The sequence below is a fragment of the Talaromyces rugulosus genome, chromosome V (genome assembly GCF_013368755.1).
Source record: "Talaromyces rugulosus chromosome V, complete sequence".
In the NCBI taxonomy this organism is placed as follows: Eukaryota; Fungi; Ascomycota; class Eurotiomycetes; order Eurotiales; family Trichocomaceae; genus Talaromyces; species Talaromyces rugulosus.
The window spans coordinates 3,585,251-3,602,745 of record NC_049565.1 but is presented as its reverse complement, the minus strand read 5'-3'; the positions used below and the strand labels follow the sequence as shown (position 1 = coordinate 3,602,745).

Sequence of the window (17,495 nt, the reverse complement as noted above, 5' to 3'; positions counted from 1 at the left end):
TTTAAAAAGAATTAATTACTAAGACTTTATATAGTTTATAGACTAAGTCTATATCTAGCTTCTAGAGGCCTTAGTAGATTAATATTATCTAAGCTTAGTCCTTTAGTAGCTATTCTCTAGGCTGTATATAAGTATCTCCCTCTCTAAGTATTATAGAAAATAATTTTGCTGCTGGATATCTTTAGAAAAAACCTAAAAGCCTTAGAGCGTACTACTATTATTTATTATCTAATAAAGCCTCTATTAGTTCTAATACTGCTTTTTTTATAAGTAATTCTATTAAAATAGACTTAAGTATATCTATAACTATCTAGATTTAGTTATTAATTAATCTCTATAGCCCCTTTAAGCAGTCCTTTTATCTTTACTATCAAAACTTAGCTCTATAGAGCACCATTAACTGCGTAATAATCTTTTAGATTTGCTATATTAGATCTAAAGAAAGTCTCTAGGCTCTATATAGTATCTATATCTGTTTTTTAGTAACACTTCAATTAATGTAAGTGAGACTTGATAGTAAGTAGATACTGTGCATTCTAGGTTTGGAAGAACTAAGGCATGATATGCTTAGTGGTGAAAACACAGCCATATAAGCGTTTAAGAAGTTTCAATTTTTGAAATTACTCGCCCAAATCAGGCCGGATTTGGCCCAGAATCTGATTAATTATAATTAACTCTCCGCGCTATCGATTGGTCCCGATGTTGTCGAGATTGACTAGTAATATGGCGCAGAGAGATTAATTAACTCTATTCACGATAGAAAAGTCGCTCCTATTATATAATATATTAGGAAAAACACGTCAACCAAAGTACCTAGCAAGCATGGAGGAACTGGACAAAGCAGCCTAGAAGACCCTCTATTATATCAACAACAACAAGGAGCGCCTTGGGGATAAATTTATCATTAGATTTATTAATTAGATGCGTGAATTCATATAAATAGCTAATAGTAATATCTTGGACGCGCTGGCAAGCTTTAAAAAGATCCTGGAGTAAATTCAACAAGATACCATGCTAATCTGCAAGGAAATCATTACTAAGTAAGCAACAACTATCTTTTGGAATGCCTCTTAATTAGCTTTAACCTTCTAGAAAAGCTTCTAGGCCTAGGAATAGCAAGCTGGGCTAAGAACAATGTCTGCCCCCCAGGCTTATAACATTGGAATGTTGATGCTAGGGATTAGTCCTGTGGAATTAGGAATTGATAATAAGATTGTGGTTAAGATTCGTAATATTATTATCCGCAAAGAGTTCTGTCAGGCTAAGCCAGTTAACATTATTAGATAGATAGAATATACATAGGGAGAAGCGGCTAGAAAGATTCTAAGCCTTGTATTTACTAGCTATACAGTAGTAGTCGCATGATAGCTTTTATTAAAGGATATAAGCTTTTAGGCTTCTAATGTCGCTGCAGCTGAGGTTTTGAGAATATATGCTGTATATTGGGTTCAGGCCTTTAGTATAGAAGTGTGGGTTTAGATACCTATATAGGAAGTGGTTGTTAATGGGATAAAAGTATATTCTATGAATCTTAACACCTCAGAGCAAGCTATAGTAAGAAAAATGGAACTACTGGCTTAGAATCAATATGTATAGAGGGATAGTGTATAGATTACCTATCTTAGCTGGTTTGTTAAGCCTCGCCGCAGGGAGGGTTTATTGGTAGTAGAATTCACCAGTCTATTAATAGCCAACGCGGCCATCTCTAAAGGAACAATTTGGCAGTTTAAGATTCACACCAATAGGTCTTACTGTTAAGAGGGACGGTATAGAATATATATAAAGTGTTAAAAATATGGGTATTCCTACACTCAGTATCTATATGAGAAGTTTATCTACAGGATCTACACGGCAGGGCATCTAATCTAAAAATGCCCTGCTAAGTAGGGCTAGGAAGTCGTTCTAAAGTGCGCTAATTATAATAAGAAACATTACGCTATAAATAGCCTTTGTAAGGTAAGATAGAAAGCTATAGCCTACGCTAAAGTAGCTATCTAAAGCTGCAAGGCTTTCTACTGTGTGTTTGAGTATCTTAAGCCAAAACAGATACCAGCGCTAATCTCTATTAATAATGCTACACTGGTGGCATTAAACGCGCTAACAACTAGAAGATCAGTCTTAATAGAAGTCTGACCAGTCCCAATTCAGCTATAGAACTAGCCACCCCTGGTAATCTACAAGGCTATCTAAAGGCATGAACGACCCTCTACAAAGTTAAAATCTTTGGGAGAGGAACCCCTGCCTAATATAGATAAATAGATTGAATTAATACTCTTAACTACCTAATTTAGAAGCTAGTTAGCACCAAAAGAACTAAGCTAACCATAGTAGTGCTTAGCTTGAAAAGAAGCTATTATAGCCACCATAATAAGCAATCCTAAGCATATTTTTAGGACTACTAAATCTATAAAGCGTGTACGTTTATTAGTCAGTAAAAAATTATAACAACTAGTAGTTTCTAAGCTAAGGCTAGAGTTAGAGCTTTCTTTAATACTGCTAATTACTATGATAATCGATATTAATAACTTTCTAGTACTAAATAGTGAAGCAAGCTTCTAGAAGCTTGATTCTAAGAGACTTTTAGAAAAAGACTATTAACAGCTTTTAAACAGATTTATAAATTATCACTCTTTACAGAACTATATAGTCTTTATTTAGGAAGACTAGTCCCTACAAGTAGACGCTCTGGCTAAAGCTGAAGCTGGACTAGATAAGATGGTCTTTGTTGAGGTTAAATAGACAGAAAAAGCAGCCAGAGTCTGAAACTGAAAGTTAAGTATATTAGAATCAGAATAGGGCTTTGATACTATGTTGGAATCTAAATCTAGATCTAAATTTATAGAGTCTGAGGAATCTACTTCTAGATCTAAGTAAATAAGCTGTTATATAAGAATCTTTTTTTAATAGAAGGCTTCTAGATTATCTAATACAACATGCATAAATTAAGGGATAAAGTTATAGCTATGTTCTTTAGAGACCTCTATGTGCTCCAAGCCAACATTATAGCGCTACAAGAGCCCTGGAAGAATGAATTTAGTGAAACTATATATTAGCTGGCAGCAGCTATCCATTAATTACTTTACCCCAAAGCTCGGGAACACAGAGGTAGTGGCCTAGCCTATGTGGCTTTATATATCTTTAAACAAATAGATCTAAAGAAGTAGATCCACTCTATCATATTAAAAGATTATTAGATTCTCTATATTCGCCAAGAATCTGGTAATAACCTATTTATTCATAATATATATAATAAACCAAACAGTGGTATAGTTAACTAGATAGAAACTGAGCTATACTGACTTAGTGAATCTATGCCTAAGGCTAAGTACCTTCTTATAGGCGACTTCAATACTTACTACCCTACTTAGGATGGCCTAGGCATAAAGATTGATCCTGAGGGAGAGTAAATCCTTAAAATTATAGACTGCTACTACATTGAACTTACCACTAAAGAAGATGTATCTACATAGGAACAAAGCAATTTTAAAATTACTATTAACTTAATTCTAATTTTCACTAATCTAGTTAACTAGCTAATAAGCTATAAATGTACTGATAATCTTAGATATAACTTAGACTATTACTCTATTAGAATATTTATTAACATAGAAATACTACTAAATAAGACGCCAAAACGCTGGAACTGGAAGATTATAGACAACAAGGTCTTTCTTAACAAACTAGACAAGATATGCCTACCCCTGTTAACAGAAGCTTTGAAGTAATAAATTAAGCTAATTATTACCCTATTTCTATCAATAATTCAATATATTATTAAGAAATCAACCTTATAGACAAGGCCTACTTAATGGTCCAACCCTGATCTTATTAATGAATATAAGGAATGTGACGTGCCTTTTCCAAAGATATTCGATTCCTATCTAGGGGTGCGATTCTCTAAAACAACAAGCATGGGAAAGGAATCTAACTACCAGGACCTGCGGGAAGGTTTTATCTTGTGTGCTTAGGTAACCAGCTTGACCCCTTATGGCCCCGGGGTGAGGCTATCCCCAGATCTGGCACCGCGGGTTAGGGTTGATGCCCTTCCTGCCTGAGGCCTCCCATCCGGCCACGAGGCCGCTCCTACCCTTGGGGATAGCCTCAGGCTCAGCCGTCACAAGGAAGCTATTAAGACCTACCACTATCTATGGTGCCAGTTCACACGCACCCGAAGCCTTTTAAGCTAGCAGCTATATAAAACTGCCCGGAACAAGAAGAAACATATAGTCAGCAAAGCCCTATACCAAGACCACTAGCGTCGTGTCTAGTAAACTACTGAGAAAAGCCTCTAGGGCCTATGACAGTTGGAAAAGTGGGTATAAACATAGATAGGCTTATACAAATCAGGCATCACCTTAATACTGCAAAATCTAAGTGGCCAAGTGGCTGAGATGGTGAAGGCCAAGGTAGAGCTATTCTAGAAAGTATTTTTCCTGATAATATTAGAAACTAACTTATCTAATATCTTAAATACTATTTACCTAAACCAGCTTAGCTTCCCCCAGATTCAGTCTTATAAGATTATAGCGGCGGCCTAAGCAGTATCACCAGACAAGGCTCCTAGAAAGAATAATATTCTAAATAGCATATGATATAAGATAATTAGCATACTAAAGGCCCTAGAGACTATAGATAAAATCTTTAACACCTACATAGAAGCAGGCCATAATCTAGCACACTTTTAATATTTAATAATTATTATTCTCCATAAATCTAGGGAAGACTGAGACTACTATATATTTAAGATATATAGACTAATGACACTACTCAACACACTTAGAAAGATCCTGGAGTCAATTATTGCAAAGTGTCTTAGCTATGTAATTAAGACCTATAGTCTACTCTTCTCTACGTATCTAGGCGGCTGTAAAGGTGTTTCTACTGACTATATGATTTAATTGGTGATTAAACGGATTCAGAAAGCCTAGGGATAAAGACTGTTGATAGTGTCTATGCTTCTTTTAGATGTGGTAGGCGTATACAATAATATACACTATAATTGATTACTATATAATCTATGCAGGAAGTAACTGGGGTATTATATTCTATAGATCTAGGCCTTCTTTAGCAGATACACTATATAAATCTATATGTCTAAGGACATGTCAGAGCGTATCTCAATAGCTACTAACATTCTATAAAAAAGCCTAATCTCACCAATTCTATATTTTATCTATAACGCTGATTTACTTAGTAACTATACCAAACCCACTGAAGGAATTACCACCAGTGGCTGGGTTGACAATGTCAGCTTTATAACCACAGGGGCCTTAGAATAGGCCAATGTTCAGAGACTTAATTGGGCCTGCAACAAAGCCAATAAGTAGGCTAAAAAGCATGCTTCTATTTTCAACACTAAGAAATATAAATTAGTATACTTTATTAATCCCCACAGCTCTATAGAGCTTTATTACACGCCGATTATCCTGCCTAACAGCATGGTTATTAATGCCTCCCGCGAAATAGAGTGATATCTCGGTTTTTGATTAGACCTGAGCCTAATGTTTGAAGCCCACCGCGCTAAAGCGCTTGCCAAAGCTAGTATTAGTCTGTATACACTATAAGGCCTTTTAGACTTTATATAGGGAGTGGTACTAAGCTATATATAATGAATCTACTAAGCAATTATGATTCTATAGATGCTTTATAGAGTGGTGGTATGGTTTCAACCAGGCGTATTTACAAAGAAAGAAGTTAATAAGACTGTATGAGAATTCGCGGTAATCTAGAAGCGGGCAGCAGTTCTGATTAATGGTACTTTTAGTATTACAGCTATTGAAACACTTAATATAGAACTGCATCTACTTTCTATAAGGCTTTAGATAGAACAGCTGGCTAAGGAAACCGCTTTAAGAATTTATATGGGGCCCATTCACACTATGCTGACCTACCTTTGGGTATAGTGTCTAGAGGTGGAAATTCAACTTAGGGGCTTTACTCTTATGGAAGTGTATGCCTAGAAGAAAGGCAGATGCCTTGAGGCTCCTCTGGTAACTTCCTAAAGTTAATAGGAGAGCTAAGAAGTATTTATCTAGACATCCTGACATGCACTTTTTAATGTTATTATTGAAGAGAAAGAGGAGGCGATTTGTCTGTACAATGTTATGCTATATAAACTTACTAATAAACTACTTATACTCTATATGGATGGCAATAGCTTTTAAGGCTAGATTGCTACTTCTATGGTGAGCTTATAAGCAAAAAAGTAAAGAACCGAATACCTAGATATTGAAGGCACTTCTACAGTGTATATCGAAGAAGTCTGTAGCCTCGAATTCATACTGCAGGCAGCGCTGTAATATAGGGACTTATCAGATTAGGAAGACCAAGTCAAGCAAGCAGAGATAGTCATACTATCCAATAGCCAGGCCGCTCTTAAGACGCTTCTTAACCCCCGCATGGTCTCTGGGCAGATCTTTATAAGATCCTGCTAGAGCCTGCTGAACAAATACACTAAAGAAGGAATCCCTGTTACCTTACAGTGGATTCTAGCCTATATAGACATTCTAGGGAACAAAGCTGTTGACAGAGCCATCAAACAAGCAGCTCAGACAGCTGCAAGGCAGCCTGAAACAATTATCAACTGGCCTAGAAAAGGCATAAGAGTCAACACTAATCGACAATATTGGCTTGCCGCAGCAGGTAAGTACTAAATTTACTAGTCCACCAAAGACACCTGGAAGAAGGACTGGGAGAAGGGTACGATCACGGCACCTATAAGGCACCTAATCAACACACTTACCAAGAAAGCCCTGCGCTATTAGAGAGGTCTCTGTAAGGCCACAGCATCAATTCTAATACAATTACGCACCCAAAAAATAGCTTTGAATTACTACCTCTAGCGAATCAACCGCCAGGACTTACCGTTATGTCCATATAATCTCAGGGAACAGACCGTGCGCTATATCATCATAGACTACCTGTAGTTTATTGACGATAGAGACCACATGTTCAAGAAGATTCAGGGCGTCAAACGCGCTGCTGGATTCGACAAAATCATGACTAAGAAAGGCGCGGCAGTTGCTGTTGCACAGTTTATACTCAATATCAGTATCCTAGACCAGTTCCGGGCTGTCAATCTACAAGCAACAGATAACGCAGATTAAGAGAAGGCCGACGCTAAGACTGAAGCCAACTAATCAGAATACTGAGCGTGGTCTAACACGTAGGACGAACACGCAAGCACTAGCGCGCCAGATAGGCGCCAGGGCCAGTAAAGACCAGCATATCATTCTAACCTAATTAGGAATAGGGAGCGAGGAAACAAACAAGGTCTAGTGGTCCAGGAGAGTGGGAGAACGGCCGGGGCACGTCAGCGCTATTAAAGCGCCTCGCAGCTGTTGCAGCGGGCAGCACGCCAGGAAACAAGATTGGGGAGAGAAACAACAGCCATAAGGATGTGATTAAGATTGAGCTTATCACTAAGGGTAGCCACAGATGCGCGGCAAAGCAGGCCCTGGTGCAGGCTGCAGTGGGAGAAAGAAGTAGAAGAGGGAACTGTAAAGAGCCAGCGAGATCGCGAAGCGCGAGATTTTATTTGTTTGTTTGTATTATTTGTGTTATTTGCACTGTTTACCGCACATACCGGCTTAGCATTATATTCTGTTCCAGTGACGCACCCTAGGCTGCGCCATGAGTGGCTGTGCCACCCTTATTCTTACCTATGCCCTACCGGATTAGGGCCTCAACCCTGCATAGCGGCGATAGTACAGAAGCTAGCTACATCAGGTTAATGAAATCTACTACTACTACTACTATCTGTTTTTTAGTATTTTAGTCTTTCTATAGATAGTACCTATAGTAAACTTTTAAAATAAGTTTTAGGTCTAATAAGACCTCTAACTATTAAATAGCTATTAGAAAGAATATTATTAAGATATTCCTAATCTATACTCTAGCTTACTAGATTTAATCTTTAAATTCTTTACCAATAGTCTTAAAGAATAAAATAGCTTTAGTTTTTTTAAAATTAAATTAAATACTATTAGTATATCTTTATTTAATAATAGCTCTAGCTACTGTTTTTAACTATATATAAATTTCTAAGACTAAATTTCCCTAGGCTATAAAGCCTATATTATTAGTATATAATAAAGCTTTAATCTCTAGAACTTACTATTCTATAGCTTAGAATATACCTTAAATATAGATAAAAAATAAAATTAAAGAGGCTAGTAAGCCTTAAGATAAGCCTAAGTTAATAAACTATCTAAAGATTTTATAATTATTAATTACTAAGCTAATCTTCTTATCTATAAAAAAAAATAATTTTATTTTATAAGATTATTATCCAGATCTATAGCTTCTATAGCCTTACTAAGCTTATAAAAGTCAATATAGTTAAAGATCTCTATAATATCTATAAAGATAATATCTATAAAAAGTTTCTAAGCCTATCTCTTATACACTATTTATATAAGATAGACTATTATATTAATAGCTCTATAGCTCTATCTGTATTCTATTTATCTAGAATATAAAACCCCCTAGACCTTATATTAATCTATTATAAAATCTATAGCTAGCTTCTTAATAACTTTATTTAGGTAGCTAAATAGATTTATTATTCTTCAGGCCTTCATCTAGATATAATTAAGCTTTCTTAATTTCTAAAGTAGAATATCTTTAGTAGTTTTTTAGATTTTTAAATATATCTTAAATCAAAAGTACTGTCTAGCCATCTTTATAATTTAAAGCAAGTCTAATATCTAGAGTAACTAGTATACTTTAAAATTAAATCTATTAGTTTCTAAGATTTTCTTAATATTTTAGCTAAATAGAGCCTAATATACCTATTCTAGTATTATAAATATATAGATATATATATCTAGTAACTTCTTAAGAAAAAAACTTTAAAAAGTATTAAAAAATATTATTTTCTTAATTAAAGTTTCTTTATTAGCTAGAATAATAGCTAGAAAAATTTCTAACTCTAAGCTTTAGAATATTAAGGTAGTAAAATTACTTAGTAGTTTAGTATACTATAAAGCTATTTAACATCTATTAAAATTTTCTAGAGAAGGTTTTTCCAAGCCCTTTTTAAGGAGAAAATCTATAGAAGCTATTTACTTTTTAAATAGATCTTCTAGATTATTCCTTTTTAGAGAAGAGTCCTTCTTAAGATCTTTAAGAAAAGGATTCTTAGTAGAATCAGAACCCTTTTTTTACTCCTTCTTCCTCTAGATACTTCTCTCAGTAAAAAAGGCCTCCCAATAGACCCTTTTGACAGTCTTTATCTTTTAGTAATAAATAGTTCTTGTAGCTTTAAACTTAGTATTAGTATAGGTCTAGGTCTATTATCACTTGCAGACTATAGCCTATAAACTCTAGGTTTATTATAGCTCTAGCTTTTATCACTGTTTAGAGCGTGTATAAAGCTATATTGTTTTAGTATATCTATTAAGTATATTGGTTAGAGTATCTTATATCTAATTAGCTTTTCTAGCAAGGTTTTTCTTAGTGTATTAATCACTAAAAAGAGAGTAGCCTGCAGTCTCTAAAGCTTAACCTGCTGTAACTAGTTTTAGAGCTTCCTTATTTACCTATAGAGCTTTTATTTGCTATCTAGTAATCTCCCTGGAGATTTCTTCTAGAAAAAGTTCTTCTAGGGCTTCCTAGGCTAGGATGATAAGCTTATGATTAGATATTATAGGTCTATTCTTATTTACTTCTCAGGCTTATAAAGACCTTAGGGTTGGTAAAAATAATATTAAATTAATAATTAATACCTTTTGGGACGGCTGAACCTGAGGCTATCCCCAAGGGTAGGAGCGGCCTCATGGCTGGATGGGAGGCCTCAGGTAGGAAGGGTATCAACCCTAACCTATAATACTAAATCTGGGGATAGTCTTATCCTAGAATTATAAGAGGTTAAGCTGGTTATTTAAATATATAAAATAAAATCTTCTTATAGATCTTAATAATTAGATTTCTTTTCTATGCTTATTATTTTAGAGAATTATATCTCTAGATAGAAATTAAAATTTTTAGAAAAAATATATTATATTATAATAAGTATTACTATATTTTATTTTTATCTTTCTTATAACTAGTATAGTTAGTATTTAGCTATAATCAGCGCTCTAATTAAGAATAGATTTTTTTTTTTTATCTTAATCTTTTTATATTTAGTATAGTCTATATAACTATAATAAATATTTTATTAGTATTTTAACTTTAAATCTTTATTTATTTTTATTTGAAATCTAGAAATCTTGTGAGCTAGTATAATAGTAAAACTAAATACTATTAATAGATATTAATATACCCGCCGGGAAAATCAAAAATCAACCTTTTGAAATTCAATGCTACTGGAAGGCATCCAGGGCTTCGCTATGGCCCCTGGACTCCCCAATATCGACAACCACCCCCTAGACCCAGGGGGGCAGGCGCTAGGTCTGGTGAACCCCGTAGGGGCCTATATAGGCACCCCAGCGGGGACAGCACCACCAGCGCCCCCCGAGGCAAGTGCAACAGTCCCTCAGAGCGAGGGCTTCTTGCCTAGCCTGGAAATCAACCCTAGGGAGTTGTTTCCCCCCCTAAGCAGCGTGCCAGGCTCCCAGGAAGCACCTAAAACTCTAGGGAAGAGACTACAGGAACACAGCCCTGACGGGGCAGAAAGAGCCCCCATGAAGGCCCTAATCGGCCCAGCCTACAAGGACATGGAACAGGCCTTATTAGGCCACTTTGCAAGCAGCAATAGCGCGCTGCACGCGGAGATGGCCGCTATGAAGGCCTATATGACCTCTCTGGTAGAGGCTATGGAGCAGCGCCTCACAGGCCAATTGGGCGCTCTGGAGCGCCGTTTCTCAACCCTAGAAGCTCAACAGGCCTCCCCGAACGCCCCAAACCACCCCCTAAAGCCCCTATCGTCAGGGGGCGACCGCCAGGGCCCACGACAGCCTCTGCCATCCCAGGGGACGACGTTTGCAGAGGTCGCCCATGGCCCCCAAGCTAACCCGAATAGGGCCGCTAAGCCCATAGAGCCACGCAGAGCCTCACCCCCGATATCAAAACCACCCCCTGGGGTGAAGCCCGCAGCAGGCCCCCAGTGGGCCGATATAGCGGCCAGCAATGCCCAGGAGTGGCAAATCGTTACAAAAAAACGGGCTTACTCCCCGAACCAGCCCCCAAAAGTCCAAATAGACCCAGGGAGCCTGAAGCCTATTCGCGGAAGCAACAAGGGAGACCGCAGGCTTATATTTAGGCGTGAAAATGGCCGCACCGCCCCTAGAAAGTCTAAAGCCGATGTCATCTTGCAGCTTAACCCTGCCTAGCCCAGGCAGGCTTCCCGAACTTCGCCAGGGTAATAGACGCCAATTACTACCGAATCAGGGCTATCTCAGCCCTATTGGACCAAGAAGCACCGTAAGGCTCGCTATTACCAGCCTATAAGGACCTATTGGTGGCTGCCTGCCACCGGGTCGACCCCGCAGTCATCTCAGTGGAAGCAGACCAACAGTGGCACAAGATTAAGGTGCATGCGGTGCCGGTAGCCCGCTATAGCGCCTCCAGGGCTAGGCCTAGCCAGGGAAGAAATTGAATTAGGGGAATGGCCACATGCCACCCCTAATGAGAAACCCTACCTACCATCCAGGATCAAGCCGATAGCGGCTATCCAGACTAACATAAGCAGCGTTTCTCTACTATCGTTATAACAGTAGGAGGCCTAGATGACGCCCGCAGGCTACTCGCCCGGGCGTACGCTTCGGGGGCAACAGGCACCCCCTTACCAGCCCCTATCACGAAGTGGGTAAAGACACCGTTTGCACCCGAATGCTGCGGCATTGGCCACCGAAATTTATAGCAAGACGGCTTATAAGGGCTGCGGCACCCGACCACCACTCTGCACCGCTGTGTGCTGGCAGCCCTATGAAGCCCAAGAAGCACACCTGCAACGTGCTAGACTGCAGGGCCAAGCAAACAGGCACCCATATGCCTGCATGCAACCCACTAAAATGCGGCAACTGTGGCGGGGAAGCACCAGGCTGATTCCCCGGCGGACCTGCCCCAAGCTTCGGAGGCCCGCCGGCGACTCCATAAGCGCTTCCTGGCGTAGAGGTCGTTATGCCCCCTCCCCCCCCCCCTGAATGGACCCGAATGGGAAGGCGTTGCTGAGGAGGCTTCTCCCCCAACCACTACCCAGGACGCCCCCCAAGCCCCAAAGCTTAGGGAGGGTACGATGACGCTATGGAAGATGCCCCAGGGACATCACCCCTACCGTACTCATCCCCGTGTCCAACACCAACGCCTGGAAGCCTGCAGCCCCTATTAATGTTGATTATTCAACATAATTGCGGCCGTACCTACCCGCAACCTTAAGGGGCTCTAGAAGCGGCGGATAGAGCGGCAAATAGGCATTATATGCTGCAAGAGCCTATATATTGCCTATGACATTCTCCCACCCAGGCTATCTGCTGTACTGGCCAGGCGGGGAGAGAAGCGGGATCAACGGGTGCTTATGCGTGGCCATCCGACGTAAAGACCTTATAGGGGCGGGTTTAGGGTCGAGAACCGCACTGATTTTAGTAGACCACCCCATATTTACAGGCCCTGCGACATATGGGAAGCACACCAATAATTAGCGGGCATGCCCCCCGACGCACTAGAATAGTCAACTGTCGTATATGTGATTGTGTGGTGTGCGATTGGGCCATCAACTGCTAGATGTGTGGCATGTTTGAACCTCGCAGCCAGTTAACGATGGTGAGGCAAGGAGGTACGCAGACTGGACCTTCCCTAGCGCCATCGATAAGTGGGACCTGCTTATTTATATGTGGGCTGTGTAGGTGCCTATTAGTGGGTGATTTCAACGCCCATAGCCCCTTCGTGGAACCACTGCACAGCCAAGCTCGGGATTAACGCCTGAGCCTTGCGAACAGCTATTATAGAGCCTAGGTCACTCACTATATGTTAATAACCCACTGGGGGAGGCCACACGCTATAAGAAGACCGTAGCGTGGGGTGTCAATTTTTTTTATTGATTTAGCGTTATCCTCGCCAACCCTAGGGCCTCTGCAAGCCAGGGGTGGATAAGAGATAAGCCTACAACATCTGACCATGAGCTTATCGTCCTAGCCTGGGAAGCCCTAGAACCCCCCCAGGAGGAATCTCCGGGGAGAATTACTGTGGGTGGCAGATAGAAGCTCTGCACAGGCCTAAACGAGGAAGCCCTAAAGCTGCCACAGACAGCTTGGGCCTCAGAGGCTGTAGGCCACCCCCCTCCTTAGTGATCAATGCACCGAGGAAGACCTTGCTAGAGAGGCCAATTGGTGCAGGACACCCTAACCAGCGTACTCGATAGGCATGCCAAAGCAGTACGGCTTTGTGCACGCTCTAAGCGGTGGTGGGAAGCCAGAGCTGCGGCAAGCCCGAGCTTATGGGCTGCAGCCCGCAAGCGGTGGCAGGCCCATGCTGTACCGACACCGAATTCAAGGCTGCAAGAACCGCTTATTACCATGAAATAAAGGCGGCTAATGGGACCCTAAAAGGACCTGCTGGGAGGTCTTCCTTGGCTGAGGGATCCCTGGGAGGAAGGAAGAGTGCGAAAAAAGGTTCGAACCCCACTGCGGAACCCTTTTCCCAAAGGCCCTAGGGATGGCCTGGAAAAGCCTTCTCCAGGAGATCCTAATAGGTGTTGGATAGCCCTACAGTACAACTAAGCCACGGACTAATCCCACTCACCCCAGCCACTCCAAGGCCCGGATCTAGAGGATTAGCAGGCTACCCCCTGCCACTACCATAGGCCGATAAAGAAGCTACTAATCAGGGAGGAAAAAACGGCATTTCCTAACGCCCCCCGCACGTAGCTCCCCATCCTGCCGCGGAGCCTCGAGCCCAGCAAGTGGACAGCCCACATGCTTATAAACAGCGCGGTATCCCTGATACTCCTAGGACTTCCCGCAGGGGCATCCAGCACAGAAATATCCCGATAACGCTTAGGGAGGGAGACGCCCTCGCCGCCAGACAGCGGGGCATCAGGCCCTATTCAGCCAGAGCACCAGAAAGCTCCGGGGGCAGACAGGCTCAATTTTAAAAGGCATGCCGGCTACTCTGGCACTAGACCGCCCGAATCATGAGGGATGGCGTAGGCAGTGCTTTGGCTTGGGGTCTATACCACTAGATTTCAGGATAGACTTCCTGTGAAACCGCTTATGCAATTAAAGGCATCCTACTTCCCACCCCGGATCTAAGTGAGCCATAGGGAAGCACTGACCATTACACCCAGTGACGTGGTTTTGGAGATATAGCTTGCTTGTATCTGCTGGGGGGGGGGGGAAGTTTGTTGGTGAAGCCTGCTGCAGGCCTTATAGCGGACTGGGTGGAGGCCAGGGGGCTTTACACCCTGGACAAATGGGGTGCAGGCGGGGCCGTGGCGTAGGGCTATTGACGCGGTGGCCTGCCATGCTTCGTGCAAACAGTGCACGAGGGATTGGACTCAAAAGCCTTCTCGCACAGGCACTATCTTTATTGACGTTATGGGGGCCTGCGTCGACCATGTTTTGACCCCTATAAGCTTAGTGAGGCTATGGAAGCTGCAGGCCTGGATAATGACCTTATAAGGTGACCTTATCCTTCCTTACAAATAGAAGGGTCAGCCTCGTAATTGACGCGTTATAAAGCCCCTGAACAGCCTAATGACTCAGGGCTGCCCCAGGGCTCACCGGTCTCCCCCAATCTCTCTTTCTTATCTATATCCGGGGTGTGTTTCAGGCTATGGAACAGCAGTGCCCAGGATATCAAGGCCTGTCCTATGCCGATGACATTAGGCCTGGTAGCCCAGGAAGCTCGGTCTCTCTGAGATCTGCAGGCAGCTAGATAGCAGCGGCAAAAGCTGCTATGAGTGGGGACTGGCAGATAGCGTCAAATTCGACCCTAAAAGACAGAGGCCATCCTATTCTCTAGGGCTCACCAGCAGGGAACATAAAAATCAGTCCAGGAAGCTAGGGTGCAGGTAGGAGACGCTTTTAGTGGCATTCTCCCCAAAGCCATCCGGTGGTTAGGGGTCTTACTAGATCCAAAGCTTACCCTCAAAGCCCACTATAAGTACCGCCTGCAAAAAGGTCAAAATACTGAAAGACGAGTGCGGGCACTGTGCAAGGCCCCAGGGGGCTCCCCCCCAGGCCTGGCATGGCGAATCCAAAAGGCCACCGCGCAGTCAGTGGCGCTTTATGGGGCCGAGCTTTGGTGGCATGGGCAAAAGAACTGCCTAGAAGGACTGCAGGGCCTAATTAATAACCAGGCCCGGGCAGTCACAGGCATGCTGAAGTCCACCCCATTAGGACCGCTTATAAGGGAGGCAGCTCTGGAACCAGCAGAGGCCCTATTAGATAGTAAACAGCGGCGGTATGCCCTGAGACTCCTAGGACTTCCCCAGGGGCATCCAGCAGCAGAAATACTCCCCATAACGCTTAGGGAGGGAGACGCCCATGCACAGCCTGGAGAGCAGCCGCTAGAAGACCGAGCTTGGGCAACACCAACCCGCCGAGGCCCCTGGAAGCTGGGCATGGGCCTGGCCCGCAGGCTACGAGAGGCCTTGACCGCCGACCCCTCCCAGGGCTTTGAGCGTACAATAGAGCCTGGTAATAGGTCTATACCACTAGATTTCAGGATAGACTCCCCTGAAACCGCTATGCAATTAGCCTCAGACCCCCTAAGTGGGATAGGGAACACTGACCTTTACTCAGACGGTTCCAGGTTAGACGATCAGCGCGTAGGCGCTGCGGTAGCTTATAAGCCACTTATTGGCCCCTGGAGGTCGCGCCTAGCTCCCCTGGGCGCAGGCTTCGAAGTCTTTGATGCAGAACTAATAGGAGTAGTCGAAGCCCTAGAGTGGGCGCTGGCAGAGAATCTTAGAGGGCCAATTAGGGTGTTTCTCGATGCTCAAGCCGCTATAGGCAGGCTTCAGCATACCCAGCCAGGCCCTGGCCAAGCCCTGGCGCTGCGGGCACATGATCTAGCCAAGGAACTGCAGGCCACCGGCCGCAGGGTTACTATATGCTGGGTGCCAGGCCATAAGGGGGTCCCAGGCAACGAAGAGGCCGATAAAGCCGCCAAGAAAGCTGCGGGGAAGCCCCGAACAGGCAAATACTCGGGCATCTCACTGGCACATGCTCAACGGGCCTGTACCGAAGCTTATAGAGCTGCCAGGGCCAACTGGCTTGCTGCAAAGCTTGCAAAGCGTGCCCAGCGGGCAAGCCAGGCCTACTATCCCCCCCGGGGATGGAAGCTTGACCCAATGTTGGCGAACACCCCCAAGCACCTAGCGCGGCGATATTACCAGTTCAAGACTGGCCACGCACCAATTGGGGCCTATTTGCACCGAATTAAGGCCCGAGACTTCCCTAATTGCTTGGGGTGCTCTAGGGGGACTGAGACGGTAAGACACCTTCTTACAAACTGTCGACAGTGGTGCCACCAGCGGGAAAAACTATATGCCGGCTTGGCCGAAGCGGGGGTAAAGGCCCTGCAGGATAGCGAGCAGTGCCCCGAAGCACGCCTATTCCAGGACCCAAAGGCCACTACAGCGCTGCTGGCGTTTATAGGGGCCATTAGGGAGCGAGAGGATAACCAACAGGCCTGGGAGCAGGCCTATAAGACTGATAATTGGGGCATTGAGGCCCTGGATGAGGGAGAGCGAGAGGGGGAAGGATAGCGGGCAGGGGCGGCCCGCTATTGTAGGCAACGCCCAAACGTTAGTGGCCATAAGGAGGGGGTAGTGGTTGCCACCCACTATAAGCCCCCGAATCGTCCTGCGCATATAAGTGGCTTGGGGCGAGGAAAGTGCAAGATACCTTGAAAGCATGGATCCAATGGGGGTAGAGGCACCGGTTTATAGGGGGCAACCCCTATAAGCAGGCCTAATCCACACGAATCGCTGTCTGTCATAGCCTAGGGCTCGGTATAGACGTTAAATTTGATTAAATAAATAAATAGTAAAATACTATTTACTTAAAAGAATAAAATATAATAAGCTAGATATATAATAATAAATGAGTATTTTTATATAGCTAATCCTAAATATAGCAAACATAGTCAATGCTCTGTTGACTATATTATTAACATATCTAAACATAGTTTAGCTATATTTAGCTATATTATCTATATAATCATATGTTATAATGCACTTTCACTAATATAGTATATGCGCACCATTAGGGTGCATCTGTACTGAGTGTACTTGCATAGGGTAGATAGTTCTACACTAAGTATATTTGTATAGAAATGATACAGCCATACTATTTAGGATGTCTATCTATTTAGTATATCTTTACTAAATTAATATATCTGTACTATTCAGATTATATAAGTTCCTATATAGTTATTTCCGTCTTTATTCTTACAATTAGCAAGTCTACTCTATAGGAGTTTCAGGCAGCTTGCTTATGTAAGTAGCGTCCGCTACTTATCGATTGGCTGAGCGTTCACGATTCTTATGACAGGTATTAGACTTATCCTAAATTATAAAGATAGCTAGACAGTGCTTTTAGCTTAGA

The 17,495-nt window shown here is 42.6% G+C and overlaps 3 protein-coding genes across 3 annotated transcripts; all 3 read left to right on the top strand.

The window, feature by feature from the left end:
• Window positions 1-1,134: 1,134 nt before the first annotated feature.
• Window positions 1,135-1,291, top strand: TRUGW13939_09762 (uncharacterized protein; the record flags this gene model as incomplete). Its single annotated transcript, XM_035492882.1, has 2 exons — window positions 1,135-1,228; window positions 1,284-1,291. The coding sequence occupies 2 exons, from the start codon at window positions 1,135-1,137 to the stop codon at window positions 1,289-1,291; spliced, it is 102 nt and encodes a 33-aa protein (XP_035348775.1).
• Window positions 1,292-10,304: 9,013 nt separating this feature from the next.
• Window positions 10,305-11,276, top strand: TRUGW13939_09761 (uncharacterized protein; the record flags this gene model as incomplete). The annotated part of the gene is made up of 1 exon (XM_035492881.1): window positions 10,305-11,276. One exon carries the CDS (start codon window positions 10,305-10,307, stop codon window positions 11,274-11,276), a length of 972 nt encoding a protein of 323 aa, XP_035348774.1.
• Window positions 11,277-15,259: 3,983 nt separating this feature from the next.
• Window positions 15,260-16,654, top strand: TRUGW13939_09760 (uncharacterized protein; the record flags this gene model as incomplete). The annotated part of the gene is made up of 2 exons (XM_035492880.1): window positions 15,260-15,696; window positions 16,141-16,654. The coding sequence occupies 2 exons, from the start codon at window positions 15,260-15,262 to the stop codon at window positions 16,652-16,654; spliced, it is 951 nt and encodes a 316-aa protein (XP_035348773.1).
• Window positions 16,655-17,495: the final 841 nt, after the last annotated feature.